Raw genomic sequence first — 18,020 nt, forward strand, 5'->3', positions numbered from 1 at the left:
CAAAGTGTCAATATATTTCAGGTCATTTCATTTTTATCACTTATAAATGTCATCACTGCCAAAGGATTTGTGGTCTCCTGGCAGATTTCACTTAACTCACCTTAAAAGTGAGGCAAGGGAAGCTGGGATGTGTACAAACTTTTAATCAAGTTTTCTGCAGCAGCTTGGCTTGCCTTAAACTCAAAGGGTACTCATGAGCAATGGTTAGCAAACTACTCTGCTAAGCATTGCTTAAGCTTATGCTAAGCATAAAATGAGATTATAGAAACTTCTATAATCTTGGAATTCTGGAAGGCATACCTTGGATAAAATCTGGAGAAATCCTTATTGATTAGCAGCAGAATACAAGTTGATGCTTATCAATAGGCTATTATTGTTCCACATATGAATATGTGGGTAAGAGAAAGCACAGGAACGCATCATAAAAATAATTTAAAAAAAGAAACAAAAAAACCCAAAACCTCCACAAAACCTTAGCTTCTGAGAAACTAAAAGAAGAACTAAATAGATTTTACTTCTTTAAAACTAGACATTTATTCAATTTTCTCAAAAATCTGGATCTGTAAGTGTTGTAAACCTACAGTTTTTAAAAAATGGCTGTAGTTTACTTTTCCCATTCCTCTGCAATGTAACCTTACAGCTGCAACCATCAAGAGGTGAAATCTACTACTCCACTTCTTAAATTGGGGCTGGCCTTTGTGATGCTGTCTCACCAATAAAAACGAGACCTTAAAGTTTCAGCTCTCATACTTTTGGAATGCTGCCCTGAGACCATCATGTGGAGAAATCTGGTCTAGCCTACCAGAGCTTGAGAGCCCAGTGGAGCAGGAGTAGAGATAAGATGATCCAGCTGAGGTCTACTAGCCCAACTGGCTGACAGACAGATATGTGAATAAGGTCATCTTAGACCATCCAAGCCCAGCTGAGCTGCAAGATGACTTAAGCCACAGAATGACCCACAGAATTTTGAACTATTGTTGTTTAGCCACTAAGTTTTGGGGTAGGCCACAAAGTGGAAGAAGCAAACCAGTCACCTTGTGGAATACCCATTATGTATGAAGCACCAGGTCAGATACCCCATGGGAGATGCAAATGGAGATTAATAATATTGGACAGAAGACATGGATGGCCCTGTCCTTCATGTGTGAGTAAATCTATAAATAAAGTGGCACTTAATTATCTATTTTATCAATTTTTTAGTTCATGTGCTGTTGAAGCCAGTACAATATTTATTTGTTTTAAATAGATCTAGTCTATGTTAAGAACCTTCCATTATTCCTATAGGCCAGAGCAAGGGTTCTCCTGGGATGTTTAAGACAACTCAATAGGATAGGAGAAAATAATTAGATATATAATTTTTAACTGATACTTTTCATTTTTATTTTTGAATGTTTTCAAAAGGTACATTATATACAAGTTTTCATAAGATACATAGCACATACTATGCTAATGTATATACATTATTTATAAACACATACATATAATGGGGTTTTCCACAGTCATATCTCCCACAGAACCTCAACCTTCCATCCCTACACAAAAATATACTTCTCTATGCTTTGCTTTTCTCAAATAAATGAATTCTTTCTTGGCTATCTAGGGAAGAATCTGTGATAACTACTACCCCCGATGATTGTTCATCTATACTGTAATTACTTAGCAAGGCTATAAGTATGTTTCAGATAGGGTGTCTATATTCATTCCACAAAGTATCTGTAACTGTTTGCCTTTGGCAGTACAGCATAATGGCATTATGGCATGATTTTTATGAGTACAGGTTCTGCAGCCAGGTTGCCTGGATTCAAATCGCAGTTCTGCCAGGTACTAGCTGTGCAACCTTCAGTAAGTTAGCTGTGCCTCCATTTCTTTACCATAAATGGAGAGAAGAATCTTACCTACTCCATAGAGTTGCTGCAAGAACTGAATGAGTTATGTAAAATGCTTAGAAGAATACCTGGCATGTAGTAAGTGTTCAATAAGTATTAGCTATCATCATTACCACCACCACCATCTTTCAATTTCCAATGTCTAATAGAGTGAATGTGTGATAGAGGGAAGTGAGAATGATAACTTGTAGAGAAAACACATTATGTGACTCGGAAAAATTTGAAAGTGCATGTTTCAAACTGCAACTTCGAAGCAAAGTGTTTCACTAGTTATCAGCTGACATTGGCCTACTGCTGACAAAACATATAATAATATGTATATATATGTATAATATGTATACATATTATATATATATTACATATATAATATGTATAACATATATAACATATAATATATATCATATATATTAACAATATAATATATAATATATACTAATACAATATATATATTATACATATATTATATATAACATATATATAATATATATAAACATATAAATATGTATATTTATTATATAAATAATAAACACATAAGACAATAAACACCTTCAAGTTCTGCTTTTATAGCTTGATTGTTATGGGGAGGCTTAAAAAACAAATTCTCAGCTGAAAATTCTTACTGGGATTATTTCCTTAAGGACGGTCTTCTAACTATAATCTCTTTCTTGTGGAAATTATCATCCCCTGTAGCATTTAGATTTCTGTGGATTTCTGTAAGACACAGATCCACAAATCTGTCTCTTCTAAATATACTACTGATAGTCTATGCTAGAAGAAAGGCACACTGGCAAGAATTGTTATATACTATAGGGGAAAGGGGCCATAGAGATCACCTCCCCATCTCCCTCACTTCACAAATAAGGACACTGGACTTACAGAGGGTCAATGTTTTAACTAAGTCCCACAGGTGATTTGTGAAAAAATTTTCTTTTTAAAAAAATGTTTATTTATTTTGAGAGAGAGAGGGAGAGTGTGAGTGGGGAAAGGGCAGAGAGAGATGGAGAAAAAGAGAATGTCAAGCAGGCTCTGTGCTGCCAGTGCTAGAGCCCAACACGGGGTTCAAACCCACAAGTGGCAAGATCATGACCCGAGCCAACATCAAGAGTCAGATGCTTAACCAACTGAGCCATCTGGGTGCCTCATGAAATAATTCTTTTCATTTGACTTCTTGTTCAGTGCACTTCTCATGATCCCGGTTTTAGCAACTATTTCTATAAACTTTTAAGTAAAAGTGTATCATTTGTATTAAGGGAAGCAAGAAAGCCACACCATAAATAATCAACAAAGCGCATGACACACTTTCAGTAAATGCTTGTTGAAGGATGGATGAGGGATGAACAAGGCCTAGCTGGCTGGCTTTGAAGTCCTCAAGGTTTCTAAACTATTCTGACACTCAGGTCTCCCAAGTGGTGCCAGCAAATTGAGGCTGGTGAGAATTATTTTTCTTTTCTTTTAATTTTGAATGTTTATTTTATTTTTGAGACAGAGAAAGAAACAGAGTGCAAGAGGGGAAGGGGCAGAGAGAGAGGGAGACACAGAATCTGAAGCAGGCTCCAGGTTCTGAGCTGTCAGCACAGAGCCCGACATGGGGCTCCAACTCACAGACCTAGAGATAATGACTTGAGCTGAAGTCAGGTGCCCAACTGACTAAGCCACCCAGGCTCCCCTAAATTTTTAATTTTTTTTTTAGTGTTTGTTTATTTTTGAGAGAGAAAGAGAGACAGAGTGCAAGTGGGGGAGGGGCAGAGAGCGAGGGAGACACAGAATTGGAAGCAGGCTCCAGGCTTCCAGCTGTTAGCAGAACCTGATGCAGGGCTCGGACTCACAAACTGAGATCATGAGCTGAGCTGAGCTGCGCTGAAGTAGGACGCTTAACTGACAAAGTCACCCAGGCGTCGGAGATTTCTTTCTTTTTTTTTTTTTTAATGTTTATTTATTTTTTGAGAGACAGAGAGAGTGTGAGCAGGGGAGGGGCAGAGAGACAGGGAGACACAGAATCCAAAGCAGGCTCCAGGCTCTGAGCTGTCAGCACAGAGCCTGACGTGGGGCTCGAACCCACAAGCTGTGAGATCATGACCTGAGCCAAAGTCAGACGCTTAACTGACTGAGCCACCCAGGCGCCCCCCACCCCCGAGAATTATTTCTTAAACAGAGTACCCAGCAAAGACACAAAGCTATTCTTGTAATCTTTTCTTCTCCCTTCTGTATTCATACCTCACACCTCATTAGATGACAGAGATAATCAAATATACTTGCTTTTCTTCTTGAAATTTTTTCCTAACTATAAAGGCATATAGACTCACTATACAATTTGGGGAAATAAAAATAAAGTTAATAATAATATTAATAATAAAAGCTAATGTTTATTTAGAGTGCCAATTTTCTACCAGGCATGTTGCAAATATCTGATGTGCGCGGACATGTAACCCTCACAGCAACTTTAGGTTACAAACATTCTATCATTGTCATTCTACAGATGATAAAAGTGAGGCACAGAGGTATTAAGTAACTTCCCCAAAGTTTTACAGCCAACAAATAATGGAGTAGGGATTTGAACTCAGGCAGTGTGGTCCCAGAGTCCACGGTCTTCACACTCTTTTCTACTGTCACTGATCAAGTTTTGGTGTCTAACGCAAATTATAAGGAAAAAAAAATTAATTTAAAAATTGATAAATTCGACTAAATGTAGAGAGAACATACACTGTGCACCCCCAAAATCCCACTCCTGTACCCTAAAGGAGAAATGTACACAGGAAAAAAAAATGTAATATTCACTGTAGCATTTTTTCTAAAACTGAAAAAAATGCAAACTGTCTTTTCATTAAAAACCTCAAAGCTGGAACAATTTTTCTTGCTATTATAATTTGGATAATAATATAATCAGATGTGAGCTAATGTGTTCCTCAAATATGCATTTATTTTATATTTTCCATAGTGGCCAACTACTATAGGCAGCATTGTCTCTTGTTTTGGAGATAAGTGTCCTAACAATAAATTCTTGACGTATTCAAGGACAGATGTGGGATTTTAGCAGAATGTCAGGGATACAGCCAGAGACCAAGGCTTCATTCCTTTAATATTGGACTTCCTTGTCAAAACAATGTAACCCAAAGTATTTTCTAGCAGTAATTCTGATGCTTCTATCTTAAAGCACCAAAGATTAAGAAATTTCAAAAATTTTTAAAGCTTCCAAAGGAAATACAATAATGTGAATCTGCAGAAAGTTAGAACAATTAGCAAATGTACTATTTTACAATTGTGTTAAGTACATCTTAACTCCAGTAAACACTTGGGCTGTGGTTAGAGGCATGACCTGGATCCCGGAGATGAAATACTTGGTGGATGAAGTTCAAATATAGTCTGTTTACCCATGGACATAAGTGGCCTTAATCAAAGCAGAACACCTTTTTAAAATGTTGATTTTAAAAACAGAAGTGTAAATAAAACTGTGATTTATGAATCTGCTAATGCCATTCTCTGCTGTAGACTTCAGAAAGATCGAGTCTTTGGCTGAGGTAAATAGAGCAAGAGTGCAGACCTGTTAAAGCAGTAATAGGTGCCCTTATTAAAACTCCACTTCCATTAGGAGTTACAAATTGTTTTCCTTCTTTTCAGGCTTTAAAGAATGCGTTCCAGAAGCAGTGACACAGAGGGCTCAGCCCCAAAGCAGTTTCCAAGACATAGTAAAGGCCACAGTTTCCAAGGGCCTGAGGACATGAAGCAGAGGCAGCAAGACAAAGACCCCACCAGTGAGTCGGAGGCAATTCTTCCCTGTCCTAAGTCACACGGTGGTATCGGTCACCAAGGAGAGGACCTCTCAAGAGATGATCTATTATTTCTTCTGAGCATTCTGGAAGGAGAACTACAGGTCAGCTGGCTTAAAATTATCCCTACATTCAAGGAGAAGGCTGCTTGTGAATTTGGTGTGTATGCTGCCACGGAAATAGATGCTCTGTGGTTCATACCTGTATGTACATGAAAGAAAGTACACATACACATAATTGTCTTCTGCCAACTGGAAGGGCAATTAATCCTACGTAAAAGGGCTCTCATTATGACATGCAATTGGCAAGCAACACGTGAAAGATCACATCCTTTGCCCGTGCTGCTCATGAGCTTCAGTGCACAGGCATGTATGAATAATACCAGACGACTTCTGGATTGCTTTAAATAACAAAAGGCACTTTTATACCCCATGTGAACTGGCTCCTAGACTTGCCCTAGCATTATTAACCTGCATAAAAAATTAAAAACAGCTACTATACATATAGGAGAATCTTATTTCTTACCCTTGAAAATGTTACATGTCAGCCCATAGAAAGAGTATCATGTTATCTGCTTGTCAAACAGTAAAAAATGTTGAGTCTCCCCCATGTTGCACAGTGATCACTTTTCAAATATTATTAATGTATAATTAGATTATAAGAAGGATGAAGGGACATAGTTTTGCTACCTTTTGTAAAAGGCAATATAAACAAATATGATTTGTTTATATTTGAAATAGAAGAAAAAAGCACTCAATTCTCACAAGAGATCACTTTCAGAGACTGCTGGTAGATAAAGCAAGCTTTTTGAAATGCCTTTTGTTCCTACAGGCTCGAGATGAAGTCATAGGCATTTTAAAGGCTGAAAAAATGGACTTGGCTTTGCTGGAAGCTCAGTATGGGTTTGTCACTCCAAAAAAGGTGTTAGAGGCTCTCCAGCGAGATGCTTTTCAAGCAAAATCTGCCCCTTGGCAGGAGGACATCTATGAAAAACCAATGAATGAGGTATGTATCACATCGGGGTGTGCACCTGGAAGGTGGAAAAGTTCACTAGCCAGCCAAGCACTAGGCCTGGCAGGTGAGCATGACATATAATTCTTTTTTGATTATTTACAGTTTTGTGTTCTAACACATTTAAAATCTTCCCAACTAGATAAATACTACATGTTCTACAGGAAAGAAAAGGAGAATAAATCATACAGGATGTTTCCAGTAGGTTTGTTCCCTGACATGAGACTGAAAGCTGACAAATGCAAGAGAATTTCTCTCTGTCTCTCACACACACACTCACATAGAGACACAAACACCCAGACACATACACACACACACACACACACACACACACACACACACACACACACACACAGGATGGCACTTCTCGGGACTTGAAGGCTATACAGGCTATAATAAAAAACAGATAAAGCTCAAGCACAGAGGTTAATTTCTTTGAAAACACTGAGATATTATGTCATAGAAATTCTGAGCATGAATGGAAATGATCTGAAGAACTGTCCAAGAAATGGAGTTTTAGAAAGCATGTATTTTAGATGAGTGCTATCCTCTTTTTCCTTCAAAAGTTTAATAACAGCAAAGATCTTCCCCTATCAAGAGTGCCCAGCAATGACAATGGCAAAGAGGAAAAGTCCCAGCATGGCCACCACTACATGAAGATGTGGTACTGCTTGCTCTTTTCCTTGCTGACATTTCTAAAACTCTTTGGCATCCTTATTTTATTCTTCTATTTTCCTCCGAGACCTCAATGGAAAATTTCATAATTTTTCATTTTTATAAAAGGGAAACAACTAGGAGCATGAGTTAAGGCTGGAGAGAGTGAAAGCAAGTTTTGGACAAATTTCCCCCACATAAGCTCTGGCAACCTACCTCAGGACTGACCTCCAATGTCCTTGCTATTCTTGTCTTGGGTGTCTCATGAGAGAAGACTACTGTCTTGCCAAATTGTGAAGGAGTTTGGTCATGTGGATTTGCTTCTCTGAGGGGTGAAGGTGAGACCACCCAAAGTCTGTTGACTTGCACTTTAATCCAAATTTGAGAAAGAGGAGCTGAAGCTTCATTCAAGTCAAGAGTGTTAAAACCGTATCCTGGCTCCCAACATAGTGACTGTGAAACAGCATTGGGCACAAATTCCCCAACCCATATAAGCGCAAATGCAAACTGATGATCGCTGAAAATATCCTTAAAAAACTCCAAAAATGGGACAACCCCTCAATACTTCAGTGTGAAATGAATGGAATGATTCCAAACTTACACTGAAATGACTAGGAAAAGCTTTAGTTTCAAAATAATTCTATTAAACACATGCAAAGTTGGAAATAACCTGACTCTCTACAAATGCTTGTCCCTGAAAGTTATCTATAATTTAGCCCTTTACAAATCCAACTGTATTTGATTACTCCCAAAACAGATACACATACATACTCCCCTATGTATACACTTCTCACATTCTCACTTCCATGATTTGCGCACTTTTCTTCTCTTGCCTTCTACTGCTGCCTTATAGGTTTCTCCCTCCTCAGTCATCAGTCTATCTATCATCCCTTGAAGCCTACATAAGTCTAGTTACCCAACAGTTCAGTTGTCTGCCCTCTTTTTCTATCGAGGACGTAATGAGGCAAGGGGAAGTATCCAGAGAATAAACAATACGGGGGAATTTTAAGTAGGATTCCCTAGGCACCTTTCTCACCAAGACCATCCATGGCTGTACCTGAATTACTGCAGAATAAGGATCTGCATGCTGAATAATTATTCTTTCGCTTTTTCCCATCCTGGGGTGTTAACATCCCATGACCTTTTATTTTCTTCACAACGCTCTTTTTGAAAAATGTAACAATCTTAACCAAACTAAAGGGGATTCATCTATACTTAAGGCAAAATTGCTTAGAAGAACTCACTGCTCTCAGTTACGTCACATGGTAGGAACAATGACTTAAGATGAAAGACTGGTAGAGGCATGTGAGCTAGAAGAACAGGAATGGAGTGACAGGGTAGCTGGGCTGTCAAGAGAAAGAGAAGACATAAGAACTCAGAGTCTATAACACTTTTTACCTCCTATTCCTTTCCAAACTAGGGTTCTATATTAGAAGTTCCCTTAAAAAAAGATATTGAAGTTAATTGCCTAACATATTCTTAGTTCTTCCAAAAAAGATATCAAGAAAAATATATTTTGGATTTATCAGGGTACTGTAATAAAATAATCTGCATATCTTGTTAGCAACACCTTAGGACAGTTCTTAAACTAGTTGTTTTAAGCAACTGTATAATTTAGTTTTTAAATTTCATTTTATTCTTTTATTTAATATTTACTGAAGAGTTGGGCTCCTGGATGGCTCAGTCAGTTAAGCGTTTGACTCTTCATACTGGCTCAGGTCACGATCTCACAGTTCATGATTTTGAGCCTCATGTTTCAGCTCCATGCGCTGAAAGCATGGAGCCTGCTTGGGATTCTGTCTCTCCCTCTCTTTGCCCCACCTCCACTCATGTGTCCTCTCTCACTCTCTCAAAATAAATAAATAAACTTAAAAAAATTTTACTAAAGAGTTGACGTATAAAAATAGTTGTGCTTCTTTGGCATATTTAATGTCTAAGAGAGTGACAGAAAGTAAGTATACAACTATATATAATATTGATTTCTATGGTGAAAACCACAAAGCACTATCAGAGAGTATAATGGAAGATCAAATTAAGATAGAAGAATCAGGCAACCCAAGATCCAGAGGAAGAGTATGAATTAGTCATGTAGAACATAAAGAAATTCCATTTCAGTAACATTGTGGACTACATATCCTTTGAAATTATATTACTAAAAAGTACAGAAAAATGTTAAATTAACTAACATACTCTTCAACACATAGATGGGCTTACATGAAAGTAAAAAGCTTACTTAGAAGCAGAAATTCTGAAGCCAGGAACTGAAAGGGAAATTTTCATTGACTGACTAGCTTTTGGCTCCAGATATTTTGAAACTTTCTTCTTTCAATCCATAAACTTCCAGTGCTGGGAACCAAAGGACATATTCATCTTGGGATATAATCTTTGGCCTTTCATCTTTATTTGACAATGGCTGGGTGAGGCGGCACAGTGGCTAATAAATTTCTGGAAGCCTTTCCTATGCCAAGATGTCTAGCAACAGCTTGACTATACATAAAAGTGACTGTGAAACCAAATGAATTTCCTGTTAGTAAGACCCCCAAAACATCCAGTCCTTCCAAAACTACCTGACATGAAAAGAAGCATGATGGAGGCTTAAGTAAAAATGGTAAAAAGCCAAAGGTCTTTAAAATATATATTTTTTAATTTAAGTATAGTTGGCATACAATGTTACAATAGTTTCTGTTGCACAACAGAGTGACTCAAAATCTCCTTACGTTATACTACGCTCACAAGTGTAGCTACCATTTGCCACCATACAACACTATTGCCATATCATTGACTGTATTTCCTATGTTGTGCCTTTTATTCCCATCCCTTATCCATTCCATAACTGGAAGCCTGTATCTCCCATCCCTCTTCACCCATTTTGCCTATCCCCCTACCACGCTTTCCTCTGGCAACCATCAGTTTATTCTGTTTTTATAGGTTTGATTCTGCTTTTTGTTATTCATTTGCTTTGTTTTTTAGATTTCACATATGAGTGAAATAATAAAGTATTTGTCTTTCTCAGTCTGACTTATTCTCCTTAGCATAATACCCTCCAGGTCCATCTATATTGTTGTAAAGGATGAAAATCTCAGCACTTTTTATGGCTGCATAATATTCCATTGTATATTATATATACAACACCTTCTTTATCTATTTATCTCTCAATAGACACTTAGGCTGCTTCCATATCTTTGCTACAAAGAATAGTAAACAATACTGCAATAAACATAGGGGTGCATATATTCTCCCAAATTAGTTTTCCCAGTAATGGAAATATTGGATCACATGGTATTTCAATTTATAATTTCTTGAGAAAGATCCATGCTGTATTCCACAGTGTCTATACCAATTTACATTCCCACCAGCAGTGTACAAGAGTTCCTTTTTCTTTACATCCTCCTCAACAGTTGTTATTCTTGTCTTTTTGATTTTAGCCATTCTGACAGGTGTAAAGTGATCGCTCATTGTGGTTTTGATTTGCATTTCCCAGTTGATTAGTGATGTTGAGCATCATTTCATGTGTTTCTGGGCCATTTCAATGGCTTCTTTGGAAAAATGTCTATTCAGGTCCTCTGCTTATTTTTCAATGTGATTGACTTGGGGGGGGGGGGGTGTTGAGTTGTATATTTTGAATATTCACCCCTTATCAAATATCATTTGTAAATATTTTCTCCCATTCAGTAGGCTGCCTTCCTGTTTTGTTCATGCTTTCCTTCACTGTGCAAAAGCTTTTTATTTTGATGTAATCCCAATAGTTTATTTTGCTTTTGTTTCCCTTGCCTTAAAAGACATATCTAGAAAAATGTTGCTACAGCTGATGTCAAAAAATTACTGCCTGTGTTCTCTTCTAGGGGTTTTATGGTTTCAGGTCTCACACTTAGGTCTTCAATTCATTTTGAGTTATGTGTGTGTGTGTGTGTGTGTGTGTGTGTGTGTGTTGTATACAAGTGTATGGTGTTAGAAAGTGGTTTAGTTTCATTCTTTTGCATATATCTCTCCAGTTTTCCCAACACTATATGTTGAAGAGACTGTCTTTTCCCCATTGTCTGTTATTGCCTCCTTTGTCATACATTAACTGACCCTATAAGTTTCGGTATATTTCTGGGATCTCTATTCTGTTCACTCATCTATTACATCTATGTTTGTGCCTGTAGTACTATACTGTTTTGATTACTACAGCTTTGTAGTATATCTTGAAATCTGAAATTATGATATCTCCAGCTTTGTTCTTCTTTCTCTGAATTGCTGTGGTTATTTGGGGTCTTTTGTGGTTCCATAAATATTTTAGAATTATTTATTCTAGTTCTGTGAAAAATGCTATTGAGATTTTGACAAGGATGGCTTTGATAGTATAAACATTTTAACGATATTAATTCTTACAATCCATAAGCATGAAATATTTTTCCATTTGTGTCATCTTCAATTTCTTTCATCAAAGTTTTATAGTTTTCAGAGTACAGGTTTTTCACTTCCTTCGTTAAGTTTATTCCTAAGTATTTTATTTTATTTTTTGGTGCCATAGCAAATTAAGTTGTTTTCTTTTCTTTTTTCTTTTTTTTCCAAATAAAATTTATTTATTTATTTTGAGAGAGGGGAGGGGCAGACAGAGGGGGAGAAAGAGAGAATCTCAAGCTCTCCATCTCTGTGCACTGTCAGCACAGAGCCTAATATGGAGCTCAAACTCATGAACTGCAAGATCATGACCTGAACCAAAATCAAGAGTCGGATGCTTAACCAACTGAGCCACCCCGGTACTCCCAGACATCCATATTTTTAAAAAATATTTTTTAAATTCAGGAATAGAATTTAGCGATTCATTACTTACATATAACACCCAATGCTCATCCCAACAAGTGCCCTCCTTAATGCTCATCACCCATTTAGCCCATCCCCCCGCACAATGCCCCGCCAACAAACCCTCAGTTTGTTCTCTGTATTTAAGAGTCTCTTATGGTTTGTCTTCCTCTCTGTTTTTATCTTATTTTTGCTTCCCTTTCCCTATGTTCATCTGATTTGTTTTTTTTTAAATTCCACATGAGTGAAATCATATGATATTTGTCTTTCTCCGACTTATTTCACTTAGCATAATACACTCTAGTTCCATCCACGTTGTTGTAAATGGCAAAATTTCATTCTTTTGGATCACTGAGTAATATTCCATTGTATGTATGTATATATGAATAGGTATATATATATACACACACACATATACCCCACATCTTCTTTATCCATTCATCAGTGGATGGACATCTGGGCTCTTTCCATACTTCGTCAATAGTGCTGTTATAAACACTGGGGTGCATGTGATCCTTAGAATCAGCATTTTTTGTATCCTTTGGGTAATACCTAGTAATGCAATTGCTGAATTATAGGGTAGTTCTATTTTTAATTTTTTGATGACCCCCCCATACTGTTTTCCAGAGTGTCTGCACCAGTTTGCATTCCCACCAGCAGTGCAAAGGGGTTCCTCTTTCTCCACATCCTTGCCAACATCTGTTGTTGCAGGAGTTGTTAATTTTAGCCATTCTGACAGGTATGAGGTGGCATCTCATTGTGGCTTTGATTTCTATTTCCCTGATGAGTGATGTTGAGCATCTCTTCATGTGTCTGTTGGCCATCTGGATGTCTTCTTTGGAAAAGTGTCTGTTCCTGTCTTTGGCCCATTTATTCATTGGGTTATTTGTTCTTTGGGTGTTGAGTTTGATATGCTCTTTATAGATTTTGGATACTAACCCTCTATCTGATATGTCATTTGCAAACATCTTCTCCAATTCCGTCGGTTGCCTTTTAATTTTGCTGATTGTTTCCTTTGCTGTGAAGAAGCTTTTTATCTTGATCAGATCCCAATAGTTCATTTTTGCTTTTGTTTCCCTTGCCTCTGGAGAGACAGACATCCATATGTTTAATAAACTCTCAGGGTGATTCATCTGATGCAGGTGGTCAGCCTGCCACACTTTGAAAAATACTGCCATTGTTGAACCTCCTTTAGAAGTAAGCTTTAAGTTTTGGGTGCCTTGCTGGGCTAGGGGTAGGACACAATATCAGGGAAGCTAAAATGATAAGCAGAAAGCTTGCCATTGCACAGTAAACATTAAAGAGCCACCTTTACAATCATTCTGCCCTGGGCATTCCCTGAAATGATGGATAAGTCTTCCTGTTTCTTCTCCAGGCATTATTCAACCTGCAAGTAGGGATAAAGAAAAAAAGGGGCAATGGTTCTCTAGTAGTCCCTTAGTACTTAATGATGTACCACCTTATACTGCTCCTAATTGTTTCATGTGTGTGTCTTATCTTCCAAGTAGGAGTATACCCACTGAGACTTCAAACTTCTCTTGTATTCCCCATAGCAACTACCACAGTACTTTAGTACATATAGCATAATAGGCACTTAAAAAACACTTCCTGCCTTGAGAAAATCCTGGCACTGGAATTGATCTTAGAAGTCCAACCTCTTAATGTATAAATGAAGAACCTGAAGTACAAAAAGGTTAGGTGGCTTGGCTAAACTCACACACACAGGTAATGGGAAATGTAATGAATTCAGGGAGGATGAGGTCCATCATGTGATCTGTCAGGTATGTATTAGAAACTGAATTGAAAACAACTGGCTATTTCCCAAGAGGCATTCTAGGCATGGGGAAATTAAGGCACAGAATAAAACTTCAACTGTAAGCTAAAAGGCCTCTGGAATCAGTGACTCTTTTCTTTGGGAGCTTTTGCTCTGTAAGGTCACTACTTGATAGCTCTGCAATTACTCCTATTGCAAATATAAGCTCCTTAGTGGCTGCACTGAACAACATGTAGTAATGCCCATCACCCACTTTCCCCTCCCTCCCACCCCCATCAACCCTTAGTTTATTCTCAGTTTAATGTTTTTCTAAGTCAACTGACAACTTTCCTAAAGTAAGGCTGATCCTATCACTATTTCACTCTCAAATTCGAAAAGCATTTAATTTGAATTTCCTTTACAATCCACTGTAATGTTTGGAGAACTGTAAGAAATTTTCAGAGGGCTATTGTGGCTTGAGACCTGGGACAAATGAGCACTACAACCTGCCTCTCAGAAGATGGTCATTAGTTAACAGTGACTCTGCCAGCAGGCAATACAAGTTAGCAATTTCAGCTTCCACAAAAGTACTGGTTATATTTATTAAAAACCATCAACACCTGTTTGGCATAATGAAGTATTCTGTGAGTGTGTGTGTGTTAAAGCACCTCATAAACCTATATTAGAAAACTAGACAACCAGCCTAAGCGTTTATAGGTCCGAGGGAATTAGTTGGGTTCTATATGCTGGTATACCTTTGTTCTATTCTTTTTCTGAAATAACTTGACCATTTTGTGCCTTGGATTCTAGTCATGTACGTGCTTTTTAAAGATATACAATTTAAACTGGCTTCAAATTCAGAGTCACAATTTTTCAATATTTTACAATAAAGGCAGAGGGCAAAATCAAATAATACTACCAACTACAGCACCTACTATTTAATCTAGAAAGTCACATGCTTTCTAAACTGTATATATATATTTTTTCTTTTCTTTTTTTTTTTTTTTTTTTTTTTAGAGACAGCGAGTGAGTAGGGGAAAGGGGCAGAGGGAGAGAGAGAGAATCTTAAGCAAGTTCCATGGTCAACGCAGAGCCTGACATGGGCTTGATCCTACTACCCTAGGATCATGACCTGAGCCAAAATCCAGAGCTGGATGCTTAATTGACTGAGCCACCCAGGCACCCCCCAAACCACATTCTTAATTGGGTCTTAATTTATCACTGGCTAAAGATCCTGAGCCACTTCTGTTTTAATCAGTCTCCTCTCCTCATGTTTTTTGTTTTTTGTTTCTTGATTCCTTGCTTGCTTGTTTTGTTTTCAATCTTTAAACATATATCATTTTACACCTATTATAAGCAAGGCATTGTTAGATCCTAAGAATTTTTTTAAAAATTTTAATTCCAGTATAGTTAATATACAGTGCTATATTAGTTTCAAGTGTATAATACAGTTACCCAACAGTTCCATATATTACTCAGAGCCCATCAAGACAAGTGTAATCCTAATCCCCTTCACCTATTCCACTCATCCCTCCCCCCAACCACCTTCCCTCTGGTAACCCTATCTTTGTTCTCTTAAAAGTCTGTTTCTTGGTTTGTCTCTTTTTATTTTTTCTTTTTTAAATTTGTTCTTTTTCTTAAATTCCACATGAGTGAAATCATACCATATTTGTCTTTCTCCTACTAACTTATTTTGCTTAGCATTATATTTTCTAGATCTATCCATGTTGTTGCAAATGGAAAGATTTCATTCTTTTTGATGTAGATGCTAAGAATTTTTAAAAAATTCAATGTAGGCCCTGCGTTTAGTGAGTTCACAGTCTAGTAGGGAAGACAAACACATAAATCAGGCATAGGGTGATCATTTTATAACAGAGCTATAAGTAGGCCACAGAAACCAGAGAGGACTTGGTGTTAACATCTGTTCACATTAACACTACATAACCAACACAGAATTGATTAACAAGAATTCTTAAAATATGTAAACACCTTGAAGCAAAATTCAGTGAATAATGGACCACGGGATCCAACAGGCCTACTAAAGGGAGGGAGGGCTGGGGCAGGAGAGCAGCTAGGCTGCTTCAGAATCAAACATTATCTAAGGATTTCTTTACTTTACATCATTCCTCTGACAAAGTTTTTCCGGAGAGAGGAGGAAGTGTCAGAAAATGGGTTTGGGTAAATTATCCTGATATCTACAGAGGCACCAATTATTCTGTCTGAGAAAAAACAAAAAACTATGACAGTAAAAAGATTACATTTGTGTTGAAATGCATCAAAAAGTATCAGTTAACAACAGTAATGATAAAAACCAAACAAAAATATCAGAAACCCATTGCCAAATGAATTAGTCAAAACTTAGACATTTCTAAAAGAGTGAATGAAAGATGGCAGTATTATGAAGGATTTACAGTTAACACATTATAAATGCATTTTCTTTTTGTAGTTGGACAAAGTCATGGAAAAACATAAAGAATCTCATAGACGAATCCTGGAACAGCTTTTAATGGCAGAAAAATCTCACAGGCAAACCATATTGGAGTTGGAGGAAGAAAAGAGAAAACATAAAGAATACATGGAGAAGAGTGATGAATTCATAAGCTTACTAGAACAGGAATGTGAAAGGTAAGGCCTCTTTGGACAAGACAAAGATCCACTCTACAAACTCTTACAACCTCTCACTATGGAGTTGGCATTTATACCAGGGATACAGGAATACAAGATGCATAGGACACAGCTTCTGCTCTGAAAGGTCTCACAGTCTAGAGTGAGGAAAGGGATATGTTTAAAGATAATTTCAATATAATGCAAGAATAACCAGCTATGATAAAAACTGTGGAAACATAAATGCTGGACACCTAATTCTGCAATGGAGTGCCCTGTGAAAGCTGCACAGAGGAGGTAACAGGGGTCTAGTCCTATGTAAACAAGAATGGAAACTATAGACCAGGGAGGGGCAGAAATAAGTATCACAGCATAGAGGTAAGAAAATCGTATGATAAGTGAGGGAACTCAAGGTTTCTGGAAACATGGCTACAGCACAAGGTGTAATTTCAGGATGAGAAAAGCAAAGGCTAGCCACAAGCAGTTGGGTTTTATATTGTTGGCAAGAAGGCATAAATAAACTGTGAGAAGAATGAGTTGATCAGGTATGCTTTCTTAAAGAGCCATTGAGGCAATATGGAGTAAAGATAAGAACTTTAGACAGGGGGAAGATTTATATTCCCATGGTTATTGGGTTAGAGACATCAGGGTGTGAACAAGAAATATTTATGACGTATAGTCAATACTAATGAATGACTAATGAGACTGGAGAGCAGAGGAAGACATACACAGAGGTTTTTTTTTTTTTTTTTTTTAATGTTTACTTATTTATTTAGAGAGAGAGGGAGAGTGTGTGCACATGCACACAGTGGGGGAGAAGAAGAGAGAGAGGGAGAGAGAGAATCCCAAGCAGGCTCTGTGCTCAGCGTGGAGCCCCAGGTGGGGCTCGATCTCACGTTGAGATCACGACCTGAGCTGATATCAAGAGTCTGACTTAATTGACTGAGCCACCCAGGTGCCCTGAAATATAGGGAGTTTTGAGAAACACTCCTGGCTATTCACCAAGGTACAAAATATAGAAATGGTGCACAGGTTTTTGTTGTTGCAGGATTTTGGTGAAGGAGACAGTTCAAAAGTGGGGGAATGAGCAGTCAAATAGCACCAAATAATACAAAAAAGGAGAAGAAAATGTCCCAGGATTGGCAACCAGGAAGACAGGAAAACTTAATGAGCCCTTTTAATAAAGTGAAGGCAGAAGCCAAATCACAATGCTTTGACAGATAAATAAGACATCAGAATGTAGAAGCTTAAAGTGTGAACTACTATTTTGAAAAGTTTGGCTGCAAAAAAGAAGATTGATTGGTAAAAATTTTATAACCATATGAAGGGCAGATTATTTTGATCCATTTTGCCCGTCTGTTCTGAGCCACCTTAGAAAGTATGAGCCTCCATTTGAAATGGAAAGGACAATTAAGGCTCTATATTAATAATACAAAGATAGGAAATAACCAATCTTTGCAATGTCAAGTTTTTACTGAACTGTCCTTTCACTTTAGTTATTCCATGTGTACTTCATGATGCTGTATTCTAACAATCACAGAAAAATATAATTACTTATGAGCT

At 37.4% G+C, this 18,020-nt stretch overlaps 2 protein-coding genes across 4 annotated transcripts in view; one reads left to right on the forward strand and one right to left on the reverse strand.

Moving 5' to 3' along the window:
- Positions 1 to 18,020, reverse strand: part of CMSS1 (cms1 ribosomal small subunit homolog) — a 382,595-nt gene that overhangs the window by 254,273 nt on the left and 110,302 nt on the right. The window lies entirely within an intron of this gene.
- FILIP1L (filamin A interacting protein 1 like) overlaps positions 1 to 18,020 on the forward strand; it is a 303,663-nt gene that overhangs the window by 181,263 nt on the left and 104,380 nt on the right. Inside the window, exons 2-4 of the mRNA XM_086675626.1 lie at positions 5,502 to 5,754; positions 6,482 to 6,655; positions 16,300 to 16,478. Coding sequence (XP_086531752.1) covers positions 5,512 to 5,754; positions 6,482 to 6,655; positions 16,300 to 16,478 — 596 coding nt within the window. The 5' untranslated portion in view covers positions 5,502 to 5,511. The remainder of the gene's footprint in view (positions 1 to 5,501; positions 5,755 to 6,481; positions 6,656 to 16,299; positions 16,479 to 18,020) is intronic.

The sequence above is a fragment of the Puma concolor genome, chromosome C2 (assembly GCF_028749965.1).
Source record: "Puma concolor isolate L17-30 chromosome C2, mPumCon1.1.hap2, whole genome shotgun sequence".
NCBI lineage: Eukaryota > Metazoa > Chordata > Mammalia > Carnivora > Felidae > Puma > Puma concolor.